The 25749-nt window shown below is 34.0% G+C and overlaps 1 protein-coding gene across 3 annotated transcripts in view; it reads right to left on the reverse strand.

The window, feature by feature from the left end:
* The window catches only part of LOC126855054 (diacylglycerol O-acyltransferase 1), an 89910-nt gene that overhangs the window by 45297 nt on the left and 18864 nt on the right, over nucleotides 1-25749 (reverse strand). For all 3 annotated transcript variants that reach the window (XM_050602402.1, XM_050602401.1, XM_050602400.1), the window contains 4 exons: nucleotides 24000-24128; nucleotides 17375-17469; nucleotides 5209-5261; nucleotides 195-303 (listed from right to left, as the gene is read on the reverse strand). In XM_050602402.1, coding sequence (XP_050458359.1) covers nucleotides 195-303; nucleotides 5209-5261; nucleotides 17375-17469; nucleotides 24000-24128 — 386 coding nt within the window. The remainder of the gene's footprint in view (nucleotides 1-194; nucleotides 304-5208; nucleotides 5262-17374; nucleotides 17470-23999; nucleotides 24129-25749) is intronic.

Genomic DNA, 25749 nt, shown 5'->3' on the forward strand with positions numbered 1-25749 from the left:
CACGTGCACGTGACGACGCTAGTATTATTCTAATCGCGAGGCGAGATAACTCGAGGACATTACTTACGCATATCCCATATGTTATTCCAATCGATCCTCTACTGCGGTGACATCACATAAGTAATGTCGCGTGTTGTGGGTACGCACGCACGCGAAAAATTCGCGAATGAAACGATACGTAAAATGGCACTTACCCAGACTGAATCCGGAATCCTTCACGTGGATGACCACCATCGGCATCAGTACCATCACGACGAGGTTTATGACGTGGAACACCATTCCTGGACCATGAGCTATGATATCCTGTGACACAAAATAAAAAGATTCACAAGTTATGACAAGAAGTGACTTGAACGCAACCCGCTACATATCGCGAATGCGAAAATGATGACAAAATAAATGATAAACTCTGTTATGAGAATAAATAAGTACACTTTTCTATCATACATTACAAGCAATTAGAAAGATAAAGAAAAAGAAAATAAGAATTAATATAAAAATAAATATATATAGTATATATATATATATATATATATATATATATATATATATATATTGATACATACATATATTTATGTATTTGTGTGTATAATCGCAAAAGATTATCAATACATAAGTTTCAATGTAAATTGTAAATAATTAAATGTGATGAAAAACATTGTATTATGAAACGTGCAGAAATCATGGAAGATTATTATAGTTAAATAAGTTTTGTGTTAATATACTTCTAATTTTATATTTGGTCAAGTATTCTTCTGTTTACACTTTCGACGTGCTCGGTTGGAAGCCTATGGGATTCCGGACGTGTAAATCACATCGCCATGTTGGTATGCGTATGCGTGCGTATCGGAACTGAGATGTAATCCGCGACGCGTCTGCGGTAAAATTTAGGAAAAGTTAAACATTATAACAAAAATGGATTATTTAAACTTACGTAACTCGTTACGATGTAAATGATGAAGTGAAGAAATTCAAGCAAATTTTTTATTATCCATTACTAATGAAATATTTTCCTCTTATTCTCAAAATGTATAAATATTTATTCTTTGATTTTCTTTATAAAAATAAAATTCTCAATTAGATATCGTTACCATGCAGAAATTTTCATTTAGGATTACTTTTGAATCTATTCCAAATATGAACAGCGCTTATAAAGCTTACTTTAGCAAAAGATAAAATGTATGTGTGCGAACGAAATTGCTGTAAATATCCAAAACATGAGATTAAAAGAAGATTAATTAGCGAAATGAAATATGTTATAAAAAAACGTACAAATCATGTGACCGTCGTCACAAGGTTCGCAAAATTGAATCACAGTATTTCATTGGTGAGATCGCACAGTTGGCCCCACGCTTGTGATATAGGATTCAATAAAAAATTACACCCGTCTGGGACAAAAGGTTAATTATTTAAACGCACTGTCGGAACGGTTTGACAAAGTATCGCATGAATGTGATTTATCACCGGCAAGTTATCATGGCGCGGAAACAAACGTCTCGATGTCCGCCGTGAGAAACATTCGCTCGTCCGAAAAATATTTTCGCTTCTGCGTCGCATACTGCAACCTCAGCTGCGAAAACAATAGCACCCTCCTCATTTGCACCCTCGTACTTCGCAAAGTTTTGTATCCTGAACTAATTATCCCTCCCTTTAGAATAGATTCCATAAAGAATGCAGTTTTACAGCTTCTTCGAAACTTAACCGGTGAAGAATGCACGAGATCTTCACAGAATAGTTAAGAAGAAATTCCTCTTCGTCGAAAGCACATTGTCTGCCGAAATCTTAACTAATTAATGAGCTATAGTCGTGAGAGATAAGATATTAAAGAGATTTAGAATTTTAGAATTTTCGAACCAATTATATCACATAAATAACTTAAATCTTTTAAAATTATTTAGATTTGATTTGTAACAATTGTAAAAATTTAATAATTAAAAATTTAACAATAGAAAAACGCACATGCACGTATAATATACATATATTTAAAATAATGAAACTTGAAAAATATGTAACAAATGATATCACGCAGTTAAAAGTTAAAATCCGCTTACGATTTAGAAATCACCCACCATTCGCATCATCACAATATGGGACACAGAAAACAAGTTTTCTGTTCTGTCAAATATTTACAGAGCGCTTGACCCAATTATGTCGCACAAAAGAATACCATGAATTTACAGAGACTGGCGTACGTCTAAACATTTATGCAGCAATACACATCGTAAATTCCCGACACGTAAAAAGTAGAATTAACACACCTTTTGTATTCTTTTGAACATGTTAAAGCGGATTTAATACTGTACTATACAGAGACAAAATTAATAACAAGAATTTATCATCGCGTATACAAATGTCAAACATAATTTTTAGTAACAAAATATTTTTGTTGAAAATCACTGAAGTTAATCATGATTTAAACAATATTCGAGTTTTACTAAAATAATTTTTAAATTAATTAATATCATCGTTATCAATATAATACCGTTTTATCTTTTAATTAATAAATAAATATGATTTTATTGATTACATAAAATATTAATCTGCATCATTTTTTGCTAAAGAGAAGCGCAAACATGCACAAATGCTGAATAAAGACAGAACGCTATATTCTGAAAATGGATACATTTATCACAGGAGTCATCATAACTTTACTACAAATGCGCCGCATATCACATTGTCGCGGTTGACAAGGCAGCATTAAAAATACAGTTTACAAGGGATTGTGACCGATAAGTTTTCCATCAGAATAACTGTGTGTTAAATTATCAAATGCAATCAATAGCGCACGAACGACTCGCATAATAAAATCCGACAATTTCATTCGAATATAAGCGCGATCACGTAAATGATCGCGAATACATGCGAAAACGCGAGCAGAAGTTATCCACGCGCGTGATATGTTAGTTCTGAGTATTAATTTGCTACATATTATTCATACGGGACTGCGCGAGCCGAATTATTCATACAACGTTGTAATTATGCGTTCGTCATTAGCCGAATTATTAGTCAATTAGCGGCCGGCGATTAATCAGTGAGTGGTAATTACTACGTGAGTCGATCCTATCGCCGGAGTTTGTAGTGTGTCAATAACGGGATTTCATTTCAGAAAAGGAAGCCGACAAATCGAGTTCGACAGTTTGGACAGACATAGCAGATTATATCGAACTAATTACGCATCATGCGTTAAGTACTCGCGTATACGCGGAATCTCCTAAACATAGCGCTGTACTCTACAAGTGCAAATATACTTATATGTCTTAAATATACATATTTTTGTCTCAATTTGTTCTTCGATTTTTATATAATTCCTGATTCAAATTTTTTTTTATTCACGCGTTCATCATTACATATCATGTTACTCGATCCATAACAATTTTTCAATTCCTCAAAAAAATTAATTGTCGCAAAATTAGCATAATGGTATAATGTAATTGTATTGATATTTATATAACGGAGCGTAACAGATAAAAATTGACGAATATATTCGCCGTAAGGAAATACATGCACACACACAACGGTGCACGATAAAAGGTCCATTAATGCGTCGCTATTTTGTATGAAGCTCGGAATCAACAAACTTCACAATGTGAGAATGACTGGACGCGTTTCGTCGGCCGATGATCACTTTTACGACACGACGATAAGGGAACATCGTGCGAGAGATTTCCGACGTTAATATCCCGCTGCTGTCCACCGGCATTATCAGCGCAGATAAAGCACTATGTATGGCACCGTACGCGTCGACTTTCACCCTCGCAACCGGGAAAAATATCACCGCCCTTATCTACCAGCCGTGGGATCGTCAAATCGATCGAATTGATTCGTTCGCAAACTTCGGCCAAGTTACGGCCAATAATCTGTGCTGACTTTAAACGGTATTCTTGGACATTATGACAGTTGTTTGAGTGGTAGTAAAAAAACGCCACTGCAGGACCACTGATAGTTTTAATGACATAATTATTGTAAAAAAAAAATCGTTTCAAAGTTCACAATTCATTTATAATAAGCAAATTTATGCTAGAGAATTTTACTGGATCCAATTTATAAATGTCTAATCTATACATAGTTATAACTATTTATATACTGCATTCCTATATCAATGCAATTTATAAATAATAATAATACGTAATTTTTTTATAATTCCCATAAAAAAGACGAATATGACAATATGAAAAGAGTTTGTGAAATAAAATGAAACGGATTTTTTCTTCTTACATTGTCAGTCAAAAAGACGGACAATGTAAAGTTTCAGAATATTTTGAAGAGAACCTGTGACAGTTCATCGATATAAAAGGCTAAGCGAGAGTTCGAGGAAGGGTAACGGGAAGTAAAACGCAACAAATGTCTCCCCTGATAGTGTTTCTGTACTTTTCCCTATAGTAGAAAGTTATTTGCCACGAGTTACTCCCTCATATCATTATTATTTAGTCTCCGTCTCTTTATAAAAAAATAAAAGAAAAGAAACAGTCTGTCGGAGGTGAAAAGTGTGCAATGTGTCCCCCTTGGTTCCTCATGTTTATTTCTCTTTGTCTTTCTCTTTATTTTTGATTGCTCCTCGATGTCGGCCGCGAGTGCGAAAAGTAGAAGAATAAAAAGAAGCGAAAAAGCACACGAGTAACTTCCTTTCAAGACGAGAACTTTCTTTCTAAGGTTTCATATAATAAAACTCGAATGTGCGAGTTTATTTTCGTGATAAAGTAAACGGATCTTGACAAAGTGCTTGTTTATTATATCCAATTTTTATTGACACTATAATCGCTCTCTTAAATATAAAATAATTTAAGTAAAGGAAATTAATATCGCGCACGTATTTAAAGAATATTGAAAAATACCTTTTTTTATCAGCAATACTCATTAAAATATCCATATCGCTTTGCGCGCTATCCAGCATACATTAACAAAAATATGAAAATAATTACAGTGCACACTTTTAATCAAGAGAATAAATAAATTAATCGTACGCAAAATTCTACAAAGCTGTTACTGATGCAGTCTCGCAAATTCTTTTATTTCCAATCGATGCAATGCGAAAGCGTCGACGCTATTAAGGGCAATAAATTACAATGTAACGCCTCCCTTGTCGAACGAGTTGCGGTATCGCGCGACTATCGTTCAGTCGATTACCCGGATATTGGATTTGCTCACTTTCCGCTCGCACGCCCCTTATACATATGTATACCAAAATATTTGGAAGAAAAATTCACTCACCACAGACAGTCCTTTCTCGATCAGCAGACAAAGGGCCACTGGTACGGTGGAATCTGCAAAACAAACAAAACAAAAGGGTTAGTTTATCGATCATACGGCTTCACGTCGCTTCTCCTCTCCGCGAATTTGTCATTCTCTCATTCTTTTTCTCTCTTCCTCGCTCTTCCCCTCTTCTTCCCTCTTTTTGAAACTGGCCGAACGTCGAAATGTGCAGTCGACCGATCGGCAGCCGAGCCGAAGAGAGGAAGTGACAAGGGCTTGTCACTCGGAGTGACGGTATAGAAGCGAGTGAGAGAGATGTGGAGAAAAAAAGAAAGAAGAGAGGACAGGCGAGTGTGTGTGTGGCGAAAGCTGCGCAGTGAGGATAAACGCTGCCAGTGATCGAGAGCGTCGCTCTCGATGCGCTCGGTAGGGAGACACACGAAAAAAAAAAAGAGAACAAGCCGATATCGAACTAGCAGCGACGAAAGCGCCTCGTCGATAAATCATCCAAAATAGCACTCGATATAAAGCGGAAGTACGATTGGGCGTACGTCGAGCCCGTCGCGCGCTCCGAGTTCACGAAAAACAATATCGTTTCCGATTCCAACTCTATCTGTAGAATAAGAACGAAATGTGTGTTTCGTAATCGTTTATTCGTCTAAATTTTTATCGCAGAGTCGTCTGTGAAATTGCGTTCCAATGCGGCTCTGTATTACTGTGCGAAGAGACTGTCGCATTCCGGAAATTTTAGAACATAAGTTATGAATATCATATCCGTCATTGCAAATTCTACGATTTATTGTTGGAATGACATTGACAAATGTTTCGATCAATTTTTGTATCAAGATAAAGTTGTTGCAATGTCATTATTTCAAAGTTATTTGTCAAAACTAATAATTAAATCGTCCCATTAGATAATTTTTAATAACGCGTCTCATTAAATATTTTTTCAAATAAATTCTTTCGCAAAAAATAAAATCTACCGTTATATATTTTTGTCTCGAAATCTAGTCCAAAGATCCTATTTTGATGTTCAGTTTAAAATATTGATTTTTGTGAGAGAATTTTTGTTATTTAAATATTCTCGGAAAATCCACTGGCATATACTCTTCTCTTAATCTACGTACTTATAAAAAAATCGTAGGAGAATATATGTCATATTAATAGATCATAGTAACTATCAGGCGGCAGTATCCGATTATACATTTGCCCTTCTAATCGATGAGCTGCATTCGATTAGAATCGGATTTGTTCGTATACGAAAATTACGCCCGAATGGAATTATTCAAGGATCGATCTTAATAACGGGGTTTGACGAAATACAAAATTTCTCCTTTATTTCATGTCGTTTCTCTTATCGTCTCTCGCATCGTTGCCAGAATCGAGAACACTCGGACACTTTCGAAGATTACGTGGATTTTCAGCGTGGATGAGACACGCGATAGCAGTCGCTGTGCTCGGTAAGATTTCACCGCGAATGCCTCATCCTATTCCTCGAGCTATCATCCGCTCTGGGATAAAATATACGCGAAACTTAAATAAGTTTAAGAGATGCAACCGGGTGATAGGCAAACTCGCAGGATTGGGAATTGCGAAAGCATCACGTCGAAGGAACCTGACGCGAGAATCCGGAAATGCATGTGCCTGCGGCATCAAGAATTTTAGTAGTACGAGTTATTAGCGTCTTAATGAAAACATTGGCTATGCATTGTTTTCAAGAAATTTAATCTTTTCGACTTTGATGCGAAACGTATTAATATATTAATACACACGATCTATCAAGTTGTCAAGCTTCATTAAAGCAGGAAAATTTCGTTCGACTGCAAATAAAGAGTTACAAAAAAAGATTTGTGCTTTAATAAAGTTTAGACATATTCTTCCAAAGATTTTTAAAAATTATCGAATTTGAATATTTTAGTTCGTTAATTACTGTCTGTCATTTTTGCTTGAAATATCTTGATTAAGAAAATCGAGTTGTCTTTATCACGACAAATTGTATCGTGTTATAAAATCTTTATACGAGGAACGTTATTACAAGATATAGGTCGAATATAACAGATCATAATACATAATTACTAGTTTTCACACACATTACACACAAGTATCATATATATTACTGTAATAATTGTGCGACAGTATTTTTGCCTCTGCAACTAAATTAAATACGCGAAATTAAGTTACGCTAAATTTCCCTAAAGTTTTTTATGCTAATCCCAAATTAATTTCAACTAACAAAGAAAAGAAGTTGCATGCTGACGCATGTAAAATGTCAAGCGGGTAATCAAGAACACATTAGTCACAATTAGTTGTTCTACAGTAATTTCCATGTAGAGCCTAAACTTCTCTCCTTTCATTATTACTCGGAAAGTCAAGTCATTTGCACAATTGATGGAATTTTCTGTTAAAGAACATTTTGATGCAGATAATGTTTACCATGAAATAAAATGCAAAAATAATTATACACACATTGCAGCACGTTATAATAAGCCGAGTGTAGCGTTTGCATTATAACTGATTGAACGATTGGTAAGAAGCTTGTTTAAGACTTTACTACTTTAAGTGAACTTCAATAATGACACTATTATCACTTTACAGTTCAATGAATGTTTTCAAATTTTCCCTACAAATTTATATGTTAACATGATTTACGAAAACAAATGTTGCGCAAGAGGATTATCAAACTCATTGGCTTGTTGTTGTAATATTTTAAATTTGCATTAGTTAATATATGTTCTATTACAGAGTATCATTACATCGTAACAAATGCGTTAGAAAACATAATTTCGTTAAAAATCTTATCTAATAATAATAATAAAAATAATAATTTAAAATTAAAAATTAAAATTTAACGATTAATTAAAATTTTACGATTATTTTCAACACAAATGTAATGTATAACATCGTATAAATAAAAGTTTTTCAACTTGTCATCATTTTTACTTATTATCATTTTATCTATTGTCTATTTTTATTCGTTTTTCATACTTTGTTAGACACAAAGAAATTCGAGACCGGCCTGTATTGGAGCGCAATGAGCAAAGGTTAAACGATTATTACGACATGCTCATGTCGACTAATTGCGAGCTCTTTGAATTCGAATACATTTCCCAAATTACTGTTTTTTGACCTCCGGCGTTTTGTAGGCTCGCTTTATCAAACAAATTACGAGCATGCGTAATCGTGAAGAAAAAAACGGAGGCGTTTATTCGGCGAATGAAACGGATCATTCAAAGTGTATAAAACGTTCCAGAAATTGAAAGCACGGCCACTTTAAAAGGATTGTATAAGAGGATATAAAGCAAAGGAAAACAATCCCTTTTGCTCAATCGATGAATAAGATATCCCATTGAAGATGCTTTGATAACGCTCCTTTTTTAACGTAACAAAAATGTTTTCAAAATACAAAAAAGGAAAGAAAAAAATAAGTGAATGAGCATAGGTTAAACATAAGTTGAAAAGAGCGCTAGGAAGGTGCACAAACTCTTTATATAACTGCAAGTTTCATTAACAATTAACAACAAAATTATATCTACAATAATATCTACAAACTAATATCCACAAAAATAAATATTATTAATATGAGAGAGAAGTCTTAATATATCTTCGTAAATTGTCAAACTTAAGAGATTTTTTTCTAAAACTCGAAACCCTGCAATTTAAAAACGTTTGCTGCTCGTAAAATGTTTAATAAAATTATCCATCTTTCCCACAAGCGTTTAACTTGTAAATCCTGTCAATCAATCTATGCCCAAAAGTCCAGAGATAGAATCTGGAAAACGCCGCGAGGCAACAGAATTCCTCTCGCTCTTCTGGTGAAATAGGTGGTGGAATACAAGCGCGAAAGTGAAAATTGTTAGTGATGAACACGAGGGATCGCATCGTTGCTGGAATATTGATAATCCGGAAAACGTATCGGTTTCGGCGTCTGACACTTCAGCGTTGGCGTTAATTAATGAAAACAAATGACGTCTCATATTTCAGAATATCTCCGATTTTCCTCTTCCGTCGCTCGTTTTCTCGCACTTTTTTTTTTTCTTTTGCGATAGTCCGACAGATAGGGAGATTCGAGGAGAAATTTGGAGAGAGAGAGAAAGAGAGCGGTGAGGAGGAGATGTATAAATCCGGCCGATGTCGAGCACGGCTCGCTAATAGATATTAATGGAACCCTTTTCGTCGTGAAAATTCGCTCGGTTTTTCACGCCGACTGCGGGGCATGATCGCAAAAGCCTTCAGAGCTCGCTTCGTCCGAGAGGAATTAAGCGAGGAAAAAATGGGTTTTGACGAGGGTTGGAAAGCATAAGGGGGCAAGGAGGGTTAATGGGCGACGGGCAAATCGAGCCGCGGTGATTGCGCTGCGTAATTTCGTCACAAGCGTATGCATTTTTTCTTTGATCTACTTTTGAACTCCATTTGATGTCCCGAAAACAATGTTTCACAAACGACGGTTTGTTTCATGACGGATACGGGCCGAATTTATGAACGATGGACGATTGCCGTTAAAACTATACCAACGTTGCGAGTATTCGAATGCATTTTATCGCACGAACGCTAGCGAACGTCAAAAATCGATGAAATATTTCGGCCTGTTTGGCGCTGAGCTTGTTTATTCTTAGTATTTGCCATGCAGTACGTCATAAGATCCAATATATAAAAGTAAAAAAAAAAAAACCAATTATTCAAACAAAAACAGATTTTCTGACAAGATAGAATACATTATTTTATCTCGCGAAGATATCAGGAAAATCAATCTTCATATTTATTACATTTTCTTACCCATATTGCGTTTAAAATTGCAATCTGCGCTGAAAGTTTTGTGACGAGCAAATTTATATGTTGACTGAAGACATGAAGTTTGTTTCTTGTTTCATTTTTCATTTTAACTTAGATCAACGGTTTATGTATTTATAAAATAAATATGAACTTTTAAATATATATATATAGTTTTCATATAAACGATAATCTTTGATGAGTTAACAAGTAAATATCATTAAAAATAAAAAAAATTGTTACGTTACACTTGCAAAAATAAAATATTTTATAAATATTATATTTCCCTCCTAATTGTATTTATATAAATAGAAATCAAAGTAATAATAAATTTAATAAATTTAAACTGATGAGTAAAGACTAATAAAGTAAAAATAATACTACGATATTGACTGATCCAATGAATTTCATTTTAAAAAATTTATTCATCTAGAAAATTTAATTATCGTAGATACATCATTATCCTTGGATATGCCTTTCTAAAGTTAAAAGCAAATAAAAAAAGTATTTCTACGAAATATGTATATTTTGCGAAAAGCAAGAGAAACACCTTAACGAATTGCAGAAACATGCCACATAACGACGAAGCCATCGCGTTAACAGAATAAAATTTTTCTGAGGTTTCATTTGGAAAGTAAAAGAGAGAAAAAGAGAAAAAAAAAGGAGAAAGAGAAATGGTCAAAAGTCAAATATACGTACAAATATCAATAATAGAACAGTGATAGTGTGCATTGACATCCACAAGCTCGAGGGTAATCGACCTCCACTCTCAAGCATCTCTCCGATCTCAACAGCTAATTAAGACTTTTACTTTTTTCACGATCTTTCCTATCTCTCGAAACGTCTCGGACGGCTGCGAATCATCGCGTCAAACCAGAGGACGATTAGTTACACGGTGCAGATTGCGAAAGATGGAGATGAGAGAGAGAGATCAAATTCTGGTAGGAGGCGGATCTTAATTAGATTCTGACATCGACGACATTCTTTCGACGCGTTTTATGAAAGTTTGATAAACTGGCTGGACGCCAGGCAAGCAGAGCGGTCTCTTATTGCTGCGCTCTCTCCTTGCTGACACAGTAATTAAAGTAAATTAACAAAGATTGTAGCGAGATGTATTTTTTCAATAAATCGGTATACTTTTCCTCTTATTTTTCAACATTTAATTCTTGTTTTTATTTCATCGCTGAAATCATCTAAAAATTCAAGTGCACGTAAAAGTTTGTTCTAAAGACGATAGATATATGCAAATTGCGTATGTTTGCGACAAAACAACCGTTTTGTATGCGTTCAAAATATTCAGCTAGCTTTTAAGCGCTTTTAGCGAACCTTAAATCGATCATTTTTACGACATCTCGGACATTAACACAGGTTTTATACTGAATATAAAAGCGTAGATATATCGCACGTTGACGTGTCGACACAGCAAAGGAAGGCCTTAATTAGCACTCATAATTATTCGTAATTAGCACTCGACGCGCACGGTTCAGACTACTCTCGACGGACTCTCCGGATAGTGGTGGTGATGTTGGTGGCGGCGGCGCCGCCGCTACTGGCTATAAAGAGGCAACGTAAACCGCGCACGGAAAATCGCCTCTTTTCATACCCCGTACTCTAACTCTTCAGCAAGCTTTGTACGTAGGTATATACGGCGCCGCCCTCCTTTCGCTCTTTCTTTTCACTCTCTGGAGTCCGCTTTTCCCCCCCCCCCCCGCTTTTCCCACCAACACGTCCTTTTTCACACAACTCTATCTTTCTTTATATCTCTCCTTAATCCAGGAGTGGGCTCGCGCCGCTCGAACGGAGCTTTCCGCGAGTTTTAACCGACGCTACCCTATTTTCAGGCAATACATAGAGGAGATTTATAAACGCAATTCTAAAACGATTGCGGCAGAATGATGTCTCCCAAGTCTTTTATCGCCAAATCTTTTCGTCATAGATAAAACTCTTAATGTTCTTAATTTTTTATAACAGTATTTTGTGACGCTCGTCAAACAAGATCTTTGAACGATTTATAATCGAATATTTCAGAAAGCAAATTGATCGACTCCACTTTTTATAAATTTCTTAATTTTAGTAACACGTACACAGTGAATATAATTACTGTTGCTCTAATATTAAAATTTAAAAATTTTGAAAAGTGGAGTTGATTAATTGTTCAAAAACTCAATTGTAGATTGTCATTTTAAATAAATGTGTTGAAATCGAATATTCTATTATTCATTTTTATTTTATTTTGATTCGTTATTTCACAAAATATTTTTTATAAAAAAAACGTCTTGTTCGGAATTGCATAGAAATTACAAAATTTTATCTGCTGTTCGCTTTTCACAATTTTTCTGCGATTTTCAGCAAGTTGAATTTTTCATATCCTATCTTCCTCTATCGCGCCAATGCTGATCAATTTTCCAATATCATCTAAAAATGATTAATTATTTATCCAATCAATGATAAAACTTGAACTCTTGCTCGATTTTTCTTAGTAGCTAAATAAATTAATAAATGTAAATTTAGTTTAATTATAATAAGTAATCTCGAAAAAAAATATTAAAACATTATTTTATGAGCATCATCATGATACATTGCAATCGGCCGATGCTTTTCCTTATTTATGCTAATTTTTCTAATGAAGAGGAAAATGGGAAGAGGAGATGATAATAAAGCAGTGAAGATTTTAGTGTCTAATCAGGAGCGCACGGATGGAGAAACGAAAAAATACACAATAGCTCGATATACACTTTGTAATAAGTCTATGTTTACCCTGGCTGAGTGCATAATCCACAATAAACGAGAGATATGTAGATAACGAATGCGAGCAGAGAGATCTCGCGAGGGATTTAGATCAATCTCGCATTTAATTCGATTACTTGCGCGCCGTGTTGCGCAGATTAATTCATACGACGACCCGCTTGTTCCGTTTTCCATTCTGTGCTTTAATGAGCAGCGCGCGAATGGCGAAACGTATATAACATCGCATGACCGGCGTGAAAACCCGGTCCGGACATTAGCCTTTTGAAATTAACGCAAAAGCGATCCTTATCGCGCGAATTTCCGCTGGTATTTGGTATCTGGTCGTGCCGTTGATCCTTTTAAAGTTTCATCTTTCGTAAAATTCATTCACGATACTGCTGCAATTTTGATAGCGAATTGGATAAGAGATGAAGAAAAAGTAATAATTGTTTTGAGAATTAAACTAAATGCGAATCCGTAATAAGATCTTCTTCATGAAACTCCATGTGCACCGATCGTTCTGCGAGAGAGAAAATTAAAAAAAACTAGAAAAAAAAATCAAAAGAATCCTAATCATCAAAATACTAATTTTACAAATATATCAGTTATTAAATAAAATATTATTTTCGTAAAATAATTTAACACAATCTAACACGACAACTTACTAAAATAAATTATTTAATGCAAATAATCTTTTTTTTCAGCTGTAAGTTTGTTACCCGCGTTACATGTGTCCCGCGCACTGGACTCCTTTTCGCGCAAAATACCGTTATAACAAGTAACATAAAAGGATCGTTACAACGGACAGTCGTTAATTGCTTTACCGCGATGCGGTTGTTTCCCGTGCGCTGCGGCAAAATCCACACAGATGTGGCATGCAAATCTTGCTGGATTCTGCCTTAACACTCGACTAACAGAGAATAAGATACGCCACGGAGGGACGCCGACTATGTTGCCGGCATTATGAGAAGAAACCCTCTTGCCAGCGAGCTATCGTGGCGGTTGGCTAGATAGGTTGGTGTGGTGGTTTGTCGGTACACCCTTTCACATTTAGCCCCGACCTCGTTACGCGGCTCGAGGGCCGCTAACATTGAGTTACAGTTAACTTTAAGTTATCCTGGAACTTGCCGTCTTTGAACTTCCGGAAAACTGCCAAATGGACGCTCGCTACACCTTCTCGGGAAAGATCCATTTCCTCGCCGTGAAAACTCTAAAGGAAATTCAAAAGAGCGAAAGGTGAGCGATATCTATCCGCTTCTTTTCAATTCTCCATCCGTGATGTCGTTTCTAGATCAACGTATTTCTGTCACTAGCAAATACAGCTATGGTTATTCGTTGAATATAAAAGTAGAATAAATTTTAATTGAAATTCAATTATCGATAATTAAATTAATTAAAAAATTCGATGTCTTTATAATACAACAATATGCGGAATAAATAATCTTATAGATTATTAATAGCAATTTTGCGATTATTATTAATTATAATCTCATATTTTTAGGTTCCTGCATGTGTATGTGTATGTGTATGTATATGGATATAAAATACATAATACAAACATCAAAAATCTAATATGTATCGCGGGATTGAAGAGTTCATTAAACTTACATAATACTATTGGTAAAAAAAAACAATATATATATATATAAATATATTGATATTCTTCTCGCGGCAATAACAAACTACACGGCTTTATTAGCTCAGTATTTTCGCGTCGCTGGCATTGTTATGAAATGCATACAACAAATTTTCAATTCAACATTGTTTTTGAGTTCGACATTTTTTATGTATGTATTTATATCCACTGAAATCCCCCATAACAGCATGTTTGATGTGTCCTTCGGTTAACAGACGATGTGCAAAAAGCTGATATAATATAATAAATCGTGTATGCAAAATGAAATAAAGAAAAGATATGTCCTACCTTCTTGTGATTTATAGAAAATAAGCTAACTCGCCAAAAAAATTGGCTAGCTCGTACAATAATTAATATTCTAATCGCGGAATGATTGTCGCGAGAAATCACACGTTTAAAAAACAATTTCGACTCACTTGCCATAAAAATTATTATACGACAGGTCGCGCAAGATACGCGAGGAACGAAACACTCTCTGCCTGCTGCCATGGAGAGTGTCGTGGGAGCAGGCAGAAAGAAGGCCGAGGGTTGAATGTAAAAAGAAAACGAGTTTAGCATCCCGTCGGAAGGAGCGACGGCGCACCGCGCAGATTCTAAAATACGGAAGCTATTAGCCGTAGTTTCCCATGAGCATTACCTTCCCTTATGTGTAAATGATGCAATCCCGTGGAGGCTTGTCCGACGTAAACCTTCCTTCAATGCGTACGAGGGATTGAAATCGTTAAGAAAATAATTGCATAGAAAGTATATCTATAAGGATTTTTTTTTAGGGCAGCATATCGAAACGTGAACATATAATCTCTCTAAATAAAATCGATATTAATAACATTTTTAAATAAAACCAAATAAAAATAAATGTTTTAACATTTTTAAATAAAACCAACTAAAAATGTATATTTTATTAATCTACCATAAAAATTGATAAAATGTAAAAATCATATATGTTTTAATCTTATTTACATTTTCAAACATAAATAATATTAAAACAAAATTATATCTTTTTATTATCTATATATATATAATGAGAGCAAGAAAATATACTTTTCTAATTGTATAATTTTTTATTCTACTTTGTATTATTAAAAAAATTCAAAATTCTTTTTTTAATTACAATGATCTGCAAGCATAGTGCGTGCAATCCGCGTTTAAAGCTGTACGCGGTCGTTGCGCGTATGTAAGTTATAGTGTTGCAACCTCGGGTGAAAGCACAACAAGCGAGCATACCCGTGCGGTACTAAAGGGACAATACACGAGGAATATGTTCTCTGTTTAAAGGCATGATGCGTGCCGTGAAATTTATGCCTCACGGGAGACTCGCTGAATTTCGACTCGCTTTAAAAGTCTACGTTAAAATCCACGTCACATCGTGGAATTTAAAGAGATTTGAACTATCGAACGCTGCGCGATATTGTACCGAATTAACGAGTAAAATTTGATAGTCAATTTTGCAAATGTTAGCTTCTTGAAAAAATATTACTCTCACATATCGCGTTAATTCTATCTTGATTAAAACCAAACTTACTATTATTTGTATGTGTGCCACATATAATTCTACATATTTAACACAATAGGAAATAGAAACATATGCCACGCTTGGAATAAAATAATAGTTCCAGTAACAAGCACACAAGATAATAAACTACGAAAAAGATTCGTTTGTTAAGTTCCTCCCGCATCGCCGAAATGAAAAAGCAGCTGTATGCGGCGCAGCAAATTATACCACACTGCAAAAACGCTCGAATGTTGCTCCTGAATAAACGACATTTAGAGAATATTCAGAATCAATGGATTCTGGCGAGATGGGAAATTACCTCGCCAAATTGTTTCTACCTTTTTGCAATTTTGATGCGCGCACTCTGTAATGAGATAACTAAAACAATAGCCAGTTTGCCAGACAGAAACAAACCTTCATTTTCTCCATCTCATATCAGCGCTACTGACACCACCCTCGCGCGCTCCTCACTTCATTTCGCCGAACCCTTTTAGCACATTCTCCCTATTCTTTTTTTATTAATTTCTATAGTACTGTGTAAAGCGCTATATCGGTAGATGAGTGTTAAGAGAAGGTGAATTCAACTTTGAATTCTCGGAGCGTTTATCATTCTACCGTTTTTTTTCTTTTTTTTTTTTTTTGTTTCTTTTTTGGCATACGTAGCATTCCTGCCTCTTTCAGCTGTTTAGAAACCTTTTCCAAAGGCAAAGTCGTATATCTCATTACGGTTCTTTGGAACTATTCTCGCTATTACTCAACGAGATCACGTTAACGGGAATCCGCATTATGTATAGGTTGAATAAAAAAAGTATAACGCCCGAAAAACGATAAAATTGAATTACTACGGACATCAGAATAAAAGCGAAATTAAAAATTCACGCTTTTCCTTTTCTCAATAATTTTATCTTATATATATATTTAATAATTTCCGTATTTCATTAATATTATAATGTTAAAAAAAAATAAAAGTTAGAAATAAAAATAAAAAATATACAAAAAGTATTTCTTTTTTTTGTTAAAGAAAAATCTCAAAAAAAAACCAAGCAATGATAATAAGATTAATATAGCAATACCCAAAAGCTTAAGTTTTTGGCCTTATTATCGTTGCAAAAATTTAATATATATTATATTAGATAATAATGTTTAATGAATTAGGAATTTTGTGCATTCTAATAATACTTTCTTTTTTTTCCGCGACTCTATTATTATATTACAAGATTACTAGATCAAATCAATCTAATATTTGATAAATTTATAAGATAATAAGATAAAAAATAATTAATAAAATTGTTCTACGATATTATTAGCATGTCGCGTACGAGTGAAAAAATGTAAAAAAAATATCTTGTCAGAAAAAGATACAAGTATTTCAAGCTATCAAATAGTGAGAGAGACGTTATCAATAATTTTCCGATTGACATAGTTCCGTTGATATCGACAAAATGACGCAGTCGAAAGCTTCTTATAATAAATGTCAATCACTTTGTAATCGAGGCCACAAACATTGACAGTTATGTTTTCGTCATACAGTTGTAAAATGACATATCGGCAGTTTTACTTACAGCAAATCAGCAACAAAGAGGGATATTCTTCACCGCCATCGCTTTTACCGCTAAGGAAAATAAACCATTGCCTAGGATCCACTCTTATTCCATATCTGTAACATAAAATATAAAAAAAATAAATAATTTTTTATGACAAATTTCCAAAAGATAATTGTATCATGAATATTTTTGCATGAACATAATAAATAATAATTGTTAATAAATAATAATTGCAGTAAACAGAAGCAATAATAATTACAGTAATTTCCATTTGAATATGAAATTATTACATCATTTACATTAATACAAATATAAAGTAATAATGATAACAATAGCAATAATATAACATATTATTTCTAATAACACATTAACTCTAATAAAAGATATGCATGATGAAAAAGAATAAACATTAGTTTCCATGAAATAATATGCCAGATTCACACATTTATTTAAATGCATGAAGAATGAAATAGCCGTTGATATAAATTTATTTATATTTAACAAAATATGCAATCGTATATCTCTTGTTGTGTTATATAAGTAAAATAAAATAAAAAAATAATAATTATCAAAGATAAAAATTGGCACGTTTTCTATTATAATCTTTAGTTTTTCATCACTCATGCATTAAATGCGACATGAATGAAGAAGCAAATTCCTCATTATTGTAGTCTATTTCTGTTTCTCCGTTACGATCTTTTTTACAAAGATAGTTGAGAAAAACAAAAGATAAAATGAGAGATGGAAAGAGGAAAAGGAGCTTGCTCATATTCTTTGTTCTTGAGATAAATAATAACCGTCACATCGCACGATGCAAAGGGGAAACCCATGCTGGAAAACAAATTAATTTTCCTAGCAGGACGACTCAAAGAAATGTAGAAAAAAACGCCTGTTTCATGATTGACTGCGATCTTGATTCGAATCTGTGATTTATTTTGATGGCGCACGTCGGAAATTATAAACGGCGTCCTCAGACTAAATCATACCGGATTATTTATTGGCAATTTCGTAAAATGGCACTTTCTGTGTACGCACGAATCATACATTAATTTCCGTGCATAAATCAAACGGAGTTATGCAGAAATAGGACGCGTAATAAAACAAATGGAATATGCTAAACTACGATATTCAATTAAGTTGTGTTTGTCTCCATAATATAAAGAGCTATATTAATTACAAAAGCGACACAGAATATGCAAAGAGGATTTACATAAATTTAATATGCGTTTCATGTATAAAAATATCGACATTAATAAAAATCGAAATTCCAGCGAGTGAGAATAATTTGTAAATAATGCGTGAGAAAAAATTACCTTTCCGTTTATTCCTAAATATAATATAATATATTCCACTGTTATTATTATCGTATACATAAAAATACGTTTTATATGCCTTATCGTTACATTATCTTGAAAACGCAATTTGTGATAGTATCGATCGAACCCATCGGGAACATTATTTTCTCGCGAGTCACACAAGGTAGGTGTATCGGCCGAAAAAAGGTGGCTGACGGTATACACTAATGGTTTCAGGTCGTACGTGCACGCTAACGATGATAAACGAGACTTATGGGTCAAGTAATTAAAGTATTCCAAGTGGACCCGGTTGTTACAGAGAGACAATATTTATTGGGACACAATCACCAACCTAGTTCTCTAAGAAAATGTGATCAGTCATGTTGACGTAATTACGGTAATTGGACAGTAGCATACAAAAAATATAATTCTCATTCATAATTAATTATTATATAACGCGCCGTGTGATGGCTGATCGGTAATAATTTATGAAACTGACTTTCGCACGTCACATCATATATATGTCAGATATGTATAAATATATTGGATATATATCTATTGCAACGTTTGTGTGTGAGCCCGTTAAAACCTTATAACTTTATTGTTATATCTGCAATTAACTTTTTTTTTTATATACTCTATCATAAATAACACGTAGAAAAGTAATTTAATTGTAAACATAAAAAACAATTAATCATCATCAATTTCATTTTACTTACGGTCAACGAGCAAATCTATCAAAGTCAAATAATAGAGAATAGACTCTGCAATAAACTACAATAAAAGAATAAATTTTAAATATTTTATTCTGTTCCGCTAATGCAAATAATAAAACCCATTGGAATCAACACTATTATGCATAAAAAATATTATTCGGTAACCCATTCATACACAAATGTTTATTTTAGCGGAATGAAAAGATTAATCGACGAGAAATGAAACAATCACTCAACACTCGTCAATGATTAAACCTCGATACGCGTGTACACATGATGGACGAATCTCATAAAGCCTTTTTCAAGTACTTGAAAGTTAAGGAAATATCGCACTTATCGAAACTCATCGCTCCGAGGCGTGAGCAGAAACGATATTAAATTTCTTTCCCGGCGGGGAATAACCGTCTTGATCCGAGAACGCCCGTTAAATCCACGCTCGTTCTTCGCTCATCGGAGTTCGTTAATACAGCGTCACGATAAAATCCCCAATTTCGCATCGAACGTGATGAGAGGAGCCCTGGGGTGACTCTCGGTGGGTACGAGAGTGCGCAAAAGTCCAGATTAGAAGAGTTATGGCGCCAATATGCGACGGGTCCGGATAAAAATGTGGACGCGCGCGAATAATTCGCATTAAATATTAATAAAGCGCGCAGAACGAGTACATCCTCTTTATTTCTATGATTGTAAAGAACGCAACGGATGATTCTTTTTCTCTGAAATTAATGGAAAGGCCTCAGGACTCGTTCCAAATGTCGGATTGGCCCGATGAGACGAGATGGATTGTTCTCGAGAAAAATTGGAGGAGCCATGAATATAGCTTTGTTAATTTATTTTTTGATATTTATCTAGATGAAATACACGTAGAGTATAGTAGCTCGGTTTATTAAAGATCCCCTTTAAAGCTCACTATATAATCAATTTATTTACTCTGTGTCTGAATTTCTTTTTTCACTCTTAATATATTTAAAATATAATATTCTTTCTCTGAATTTTCTTTTAATACTAAAAATATTCAATAAATACATTATCTCATTTATGTCCGTGAATTATGAATCTCTCTTTATCATCTTTATTATTTTTCTTCTAAATCGAGATATTTTTTAATTTGCGCTTAATTACTTTCTATTCAATTTCGAGCTATCTAGAGATATAAAGAATGAAAGATATATAAACCGCTAATAACATACCACATATGAAAACATTAAAAATTTCCATTATCAGATTCCCAGAGAGACGTTAATACTTCTTTCCAAACTATAATATAAAATTATAGAGTCCGTAATCCGGATGAATGGTGAACGAGTTTTTTTATGTTCTAACACAACGCGCGAGATTTTACAAAAATCACTGATAAAATAGAATAATAGAAATGATCACTGCGATAGCATCTCATCCATGTAAATATCCACAACATATTTTTTCAATGTGTCGTTAAAACATTGCCATACCAGAGTGTTGTGAGATTAAACAATATTATTCTCTATTCTTGATATTTGAAAAATTTGATATATAAATATTTATATACAAATATGTACTTTTATATCACACGCGAGTGTCTCTCATATATTTATATTGTATATTATTTATGATCTTCGAAATATTGTTTCCGCTGTGATTATAAATAGCCTGGTAATTAAAAAAAAAAGTTAGAACAATTAATGTGTTCTTTATACACAATCAAAACAAAGAACACATTAATCGTCCTATATTTTTTTATTTGTCAGCTCATTTATAATCGCAGAGCAAATAATAATAATAATTTAAAAAATAATAATTTTTCAAATGTTACAAATTTAAAGAATTCAGAAAACACATTTATATGAAAAAAAAAAAAAAAATTAACGTGCATCTCAGCCGCGCTAATGGATAGAAAATAATTCGAGAAAACCGAGCCATGAAACAAATGCACTGGACAGTTCTGACTGCATAAATTATGATTGCATGGCGTTTCTATGAAAAAGTTTCAATCCACGCGAATAGGAAAGACAAGGAAGAGGAAACTTCAGTAACTCCCTTTACCCCCATGGACTTTTATCGAGAGCAAAGGAACCTTTCGTCGGGGGTTCGATTAATTGAGATCTCTCGCTGCCTTTTTTCACTTTGCAGAGAAGCATCCACTTGCTTTCTTACGTGCTATTTTCAGTCGCCAATTCTTCGTCTCTCCTACCTTCTTGTCGATTAATCTCGATCGCAATGGAATCGTGTCGGCAACCTCATCCTCGCAATTCGATCACCGCTTGCGTTCTTCGCGAATCGAATCTAAAAAAGACTTTTTGCCGGTTGGAACAAATCAGAGACAAGAACGCAGCGGCATTAAATGGTTACGATTCTTTCGAAGTACTCGATTGGAAACGGCGATAAGTTAATTAAGAAGTGACGATTGTACGCGAAATTATCTGGCCAATTGAATGTTATATCATACAAAAGCGCATTGTGAAGCGCTATATCTATTTATATTAATCAAGAATAATTTTTTTTAATTTACTAGAAGATATTTGCGGCTTTGAAAAAAATGTACTTTTACATTATAAATCTAAACGATAGTGCGTCTATGCTAACAATATATAGTCTTATTAATTGCTAAATTCATAGAAATAATGTATAAGTGAAATAATTCATAAAAATAATAGTATTAAAGAAAAAATATATTTTACTAAAAATTTATATATAATTATGTCTTCAAAAAATTAATATTTATCAAATATTTATTTATATAAAGATAAGATATCTTTAATAGTTACTAATTTTCAACTCTCTGTTTTACGGATATCTAAATTTTGAGCAAATTAAAGACATTAATCAAATTCCAAAATGCTTGCAAAGTTTTCACAAAAGAATTTCCAGGCGATTTCGACTAAAATCTTTTACGATATCTTCGGTTGCTCGCAGCTGCGTTTGTTTCAGGTTCGTATGAAGCGTGTCAGGGCTACCTCGAGCAATTACGTCGCAAGAGTTCCCTCGAAAGTTTTTCCACGTTTAACGAGCGTGATAAATTTCTGTTACGCGCCCCCGGGAGCAGCCGGACGCGAGGCCGAGAGTTTACAACGACGATAAAAATCTCGTTGAAATTATTCATGGACAACGCTTACGCTCCTCTCTCACCCTTAAAAAAAAACGTAGCTCTCTCTCTCTCTCTCTAACTTATTCCTTCAAGAATAATATTCTGCAAGAGAGAAGCGCCGCTGGATTATCAATGACGCCAATATGCATGAGAAAATAATCAATTCTCTAACAATATTATCTTAATTCAAATTAATTATTATGATATATGTGAACAAATTAATTGTTGTTATTTTTCTAAACTCTAGAAATATATACGTTCATATTTTTTGCATCAATATATAGTTTTACAAATAAAATTAAAAAACTTTATAATTTTAATTATTTAAAATTGCGCATCAGCTACTGTCGCAGAAAGCTAATTGAATTTTAAAAGGCGAAATACGGTCAGTTCCACTCCATTCTATCCATAATTACATCACTTGCTATTATTCGTACTTTTCTTTCACCGGTAGTAATGATTGGCATTTTGAGAAATAAATCGAATAATTCATACTAAAAATATAAATTTCAACGCTGAGGCAAATAAAATTATCACAATGATAATAAAGCATTAATTATATCTCGCTCGATACTGATGTACTTATATAGTACAATTTTTACGACTTTCTTCAATTCTTTTGCAAATAAAACATTCTATATTACACGTTATTCATATTATTATCTTTTTATAAAAATATATAATTCTGAATTGTCAGATGTAATGATCTATATTAATCTGATCGGGCTATATGTATTTTAATTCTTTATTATGTTACTTTTATTTTTATTATATTTTTCACCTTTTATTACCGATTTTTATCGATTCTCTATGCTATATTTTAATCCCTAGTTTTTAAACATATCAAATTTTTTTACGTGCACCTGATGAAATACGAGTGTATCAAAACAGATTATGCAATCTTACTCGACCTGTTACGTTGTACCAACAACACTTGCTGACAGACTCCAAATAATATGCACTTACACGATCGATCTCGTAACCACCTCTGAAGAACAGCGAATAATCGCACTGTAGCAGTTACAGTTACAAACTCAATTCTGTCAGCTTGCCGGCAATCGATTCTTTTTGTCGTACGCCGTCAGTCTCTACGGTAGCGCATCCATCAAATCGATGGGGGCGCTTTTGATCGCCTTTTGTTCCCCTATCGGATTTCCATTGGTCACGAGGGTGTCTCATCTCATGCAGAGACATCCTTTTTCAGTTCCAATGGGCAAGTAACAACTTCTTGATAAAGCCATTACTTGTTAAAACTTCCTCTTTTTTCACAATGTTATTATAACTTTGACAAATACGGCGCCCAATCGTTAGCGTTTTTTTTTCGATTTTTTTTCCTTAAATTCACGCATTTCGACCCGAATGATGAAAAGCTTTCCACTTAAATGTCTTTTGGAGGAGTAGAAAAAATTCCGTAAGACGCATTCAGAACGATATCTCGTCAATGACACGGTAATTTTTCGCGATTTGTGATTGTTTATATATTTTATCTAAATTAATGACAAATCTATCGCAAACTATGATTTCGTCGCGTAGTTAAATAGGAGCGAAGTATTATCGACAATTTGACTCACTTTATGAAATTTTCCAGCAGTAACCGGATACCGCCGATGCCCAGCAGTAGGAAGCCCCAGTTGACGAATCCCGTAAAGTTGTCAAAGCCAGAACTCCATGAAAAAAGACTGTCTCTAGGACGATGACATCTGTAAAATAAAAGTAAAAAAGATTTGCAAATATAATATTAAATCTGATATAATTTGTAGAAAAATAAAAGGAGTTGAAATCCGTTATTTCTTCCGTTATTATAATGATCTAATCAATAATTTTCCAACACAATCTCTATAAATAAAATACTGTATAAATAAAATTATATAATACAATAATCCTTAATAAAATGTATTCTGTAATAATATTACATTTTTCTAAGATTAAATTAAGTAACATCTTCACTCTATACTTTGTATTCCTCTCTTTGCGATCTCTTTATGAATAGCGAACTCGTTATTATACCTACTAACCTACGGAAATTCGATAATAGACCGTTGCTGAGTCGCTGAAGGAGAAGGTATTAAGGAGAATATTCTCATTCTGGCGCCATACTAGCAAAATGCTCCTTGTGCGCGAACAGTATGAAGAAAGACGTACGAACGTCATAGGGATGAAAATGGAGCAATAAAGCGGCTTTCATATCGCACGGTTATACATGTCCTTATATCAATTTACGGACTGACGTATAGTTCACACGTGACGACGCGGTAAATGATATGAGTCATTTTCATCGCAATAAAAGATGCTCGTTATATGGCGAACGTTCGAGCAAGCAGATCTGTCTCGAAGACACTCGCGGGATTTACGATTCTGCCGCGTTTCCCATATAAATCTAGCAAAATGTAGTTTATAACAAACGATCGGATAGCAAGATTACTGCTATCCGTACGCGACCCTTTCACTTTGTACTCTCGGTGGACGTTGCTTTACATCCATCAAGCATTCAAGACATCGCAAATTCTGTTTGAACGGCGTGCCGCTAGAGTATCAAAATGGGCAGCAATAACAACGCACTCTCCAGATCTACAAAGACACACGAAGTGCGTGTTTCATTTTCAGAACATATATTTTAAGCTCTTTCTAGTATAGCACGCTTTTTGTATAAAAACATTAACGCATCAATATTAGAGAATATGTTAATTACACATATTAAAGATAAAAGTATTACACTGACGATAAAATGCACAGTGAAATTAAAAAATTGATAAAAAAGATAATTTTGCGTAAAAATTTTCTATACATAAACAACAATCTCAATCAATTTTTTTCAGAAAAATTAACACGTATTCTCTCCTATTTGCAATAATCAATTTATTACATTGTTTTATTAACTTTTTATAGCGATACGCGATATCCGTTATACTCCACCACTATCATGAATCACGAGCACGTCTTATCGATCAAAGATACAAGAGGCACTCGAATGTTTTGTGCACAAGACAAAACCCTTTCGAAAAATTTATACGATGATCCTTGTCAGTCCTCGCGAGTGCGCAACCAACAGAGGGATGATAGACGCATATCGTGGAAGCCGATTACGGAGACGCATCATCCGGCATATAATCCACCCAAGAGACACCAAAGGCAAGAGGGTTTTGTGTTACGACCCTCCACCATGCGTTATAGATACCATTCAGATTTCATGCACGGAGTATTGTTGGCGATGTGCACTTGTCAGTCACACGAGAGAGCGGCGCACCATATGGAGTCTCCGATATCTAAAGTGCTTATTGAATGTACATGACGACGCAAAAGGAGCATGTACTAAAAGGATCT

The sequence above is a fragment of the Cataglyphis hispanica genome, chromosome 15, assembly GCF_021464435.1.
Source record: "Cataglyphis hispanica isolate Lineage 1 chromosome 15, ULB_Chis1_1.0, whole genome shotgun sequence".
Classification (NCBI taxonomy): domain Eukaryota; kingdom Metazoa; phylum Arthropoda; class Insecta; order Hymenoptera; family Formicidae; genus Cataglyphis; species Cataglyphis hispanica.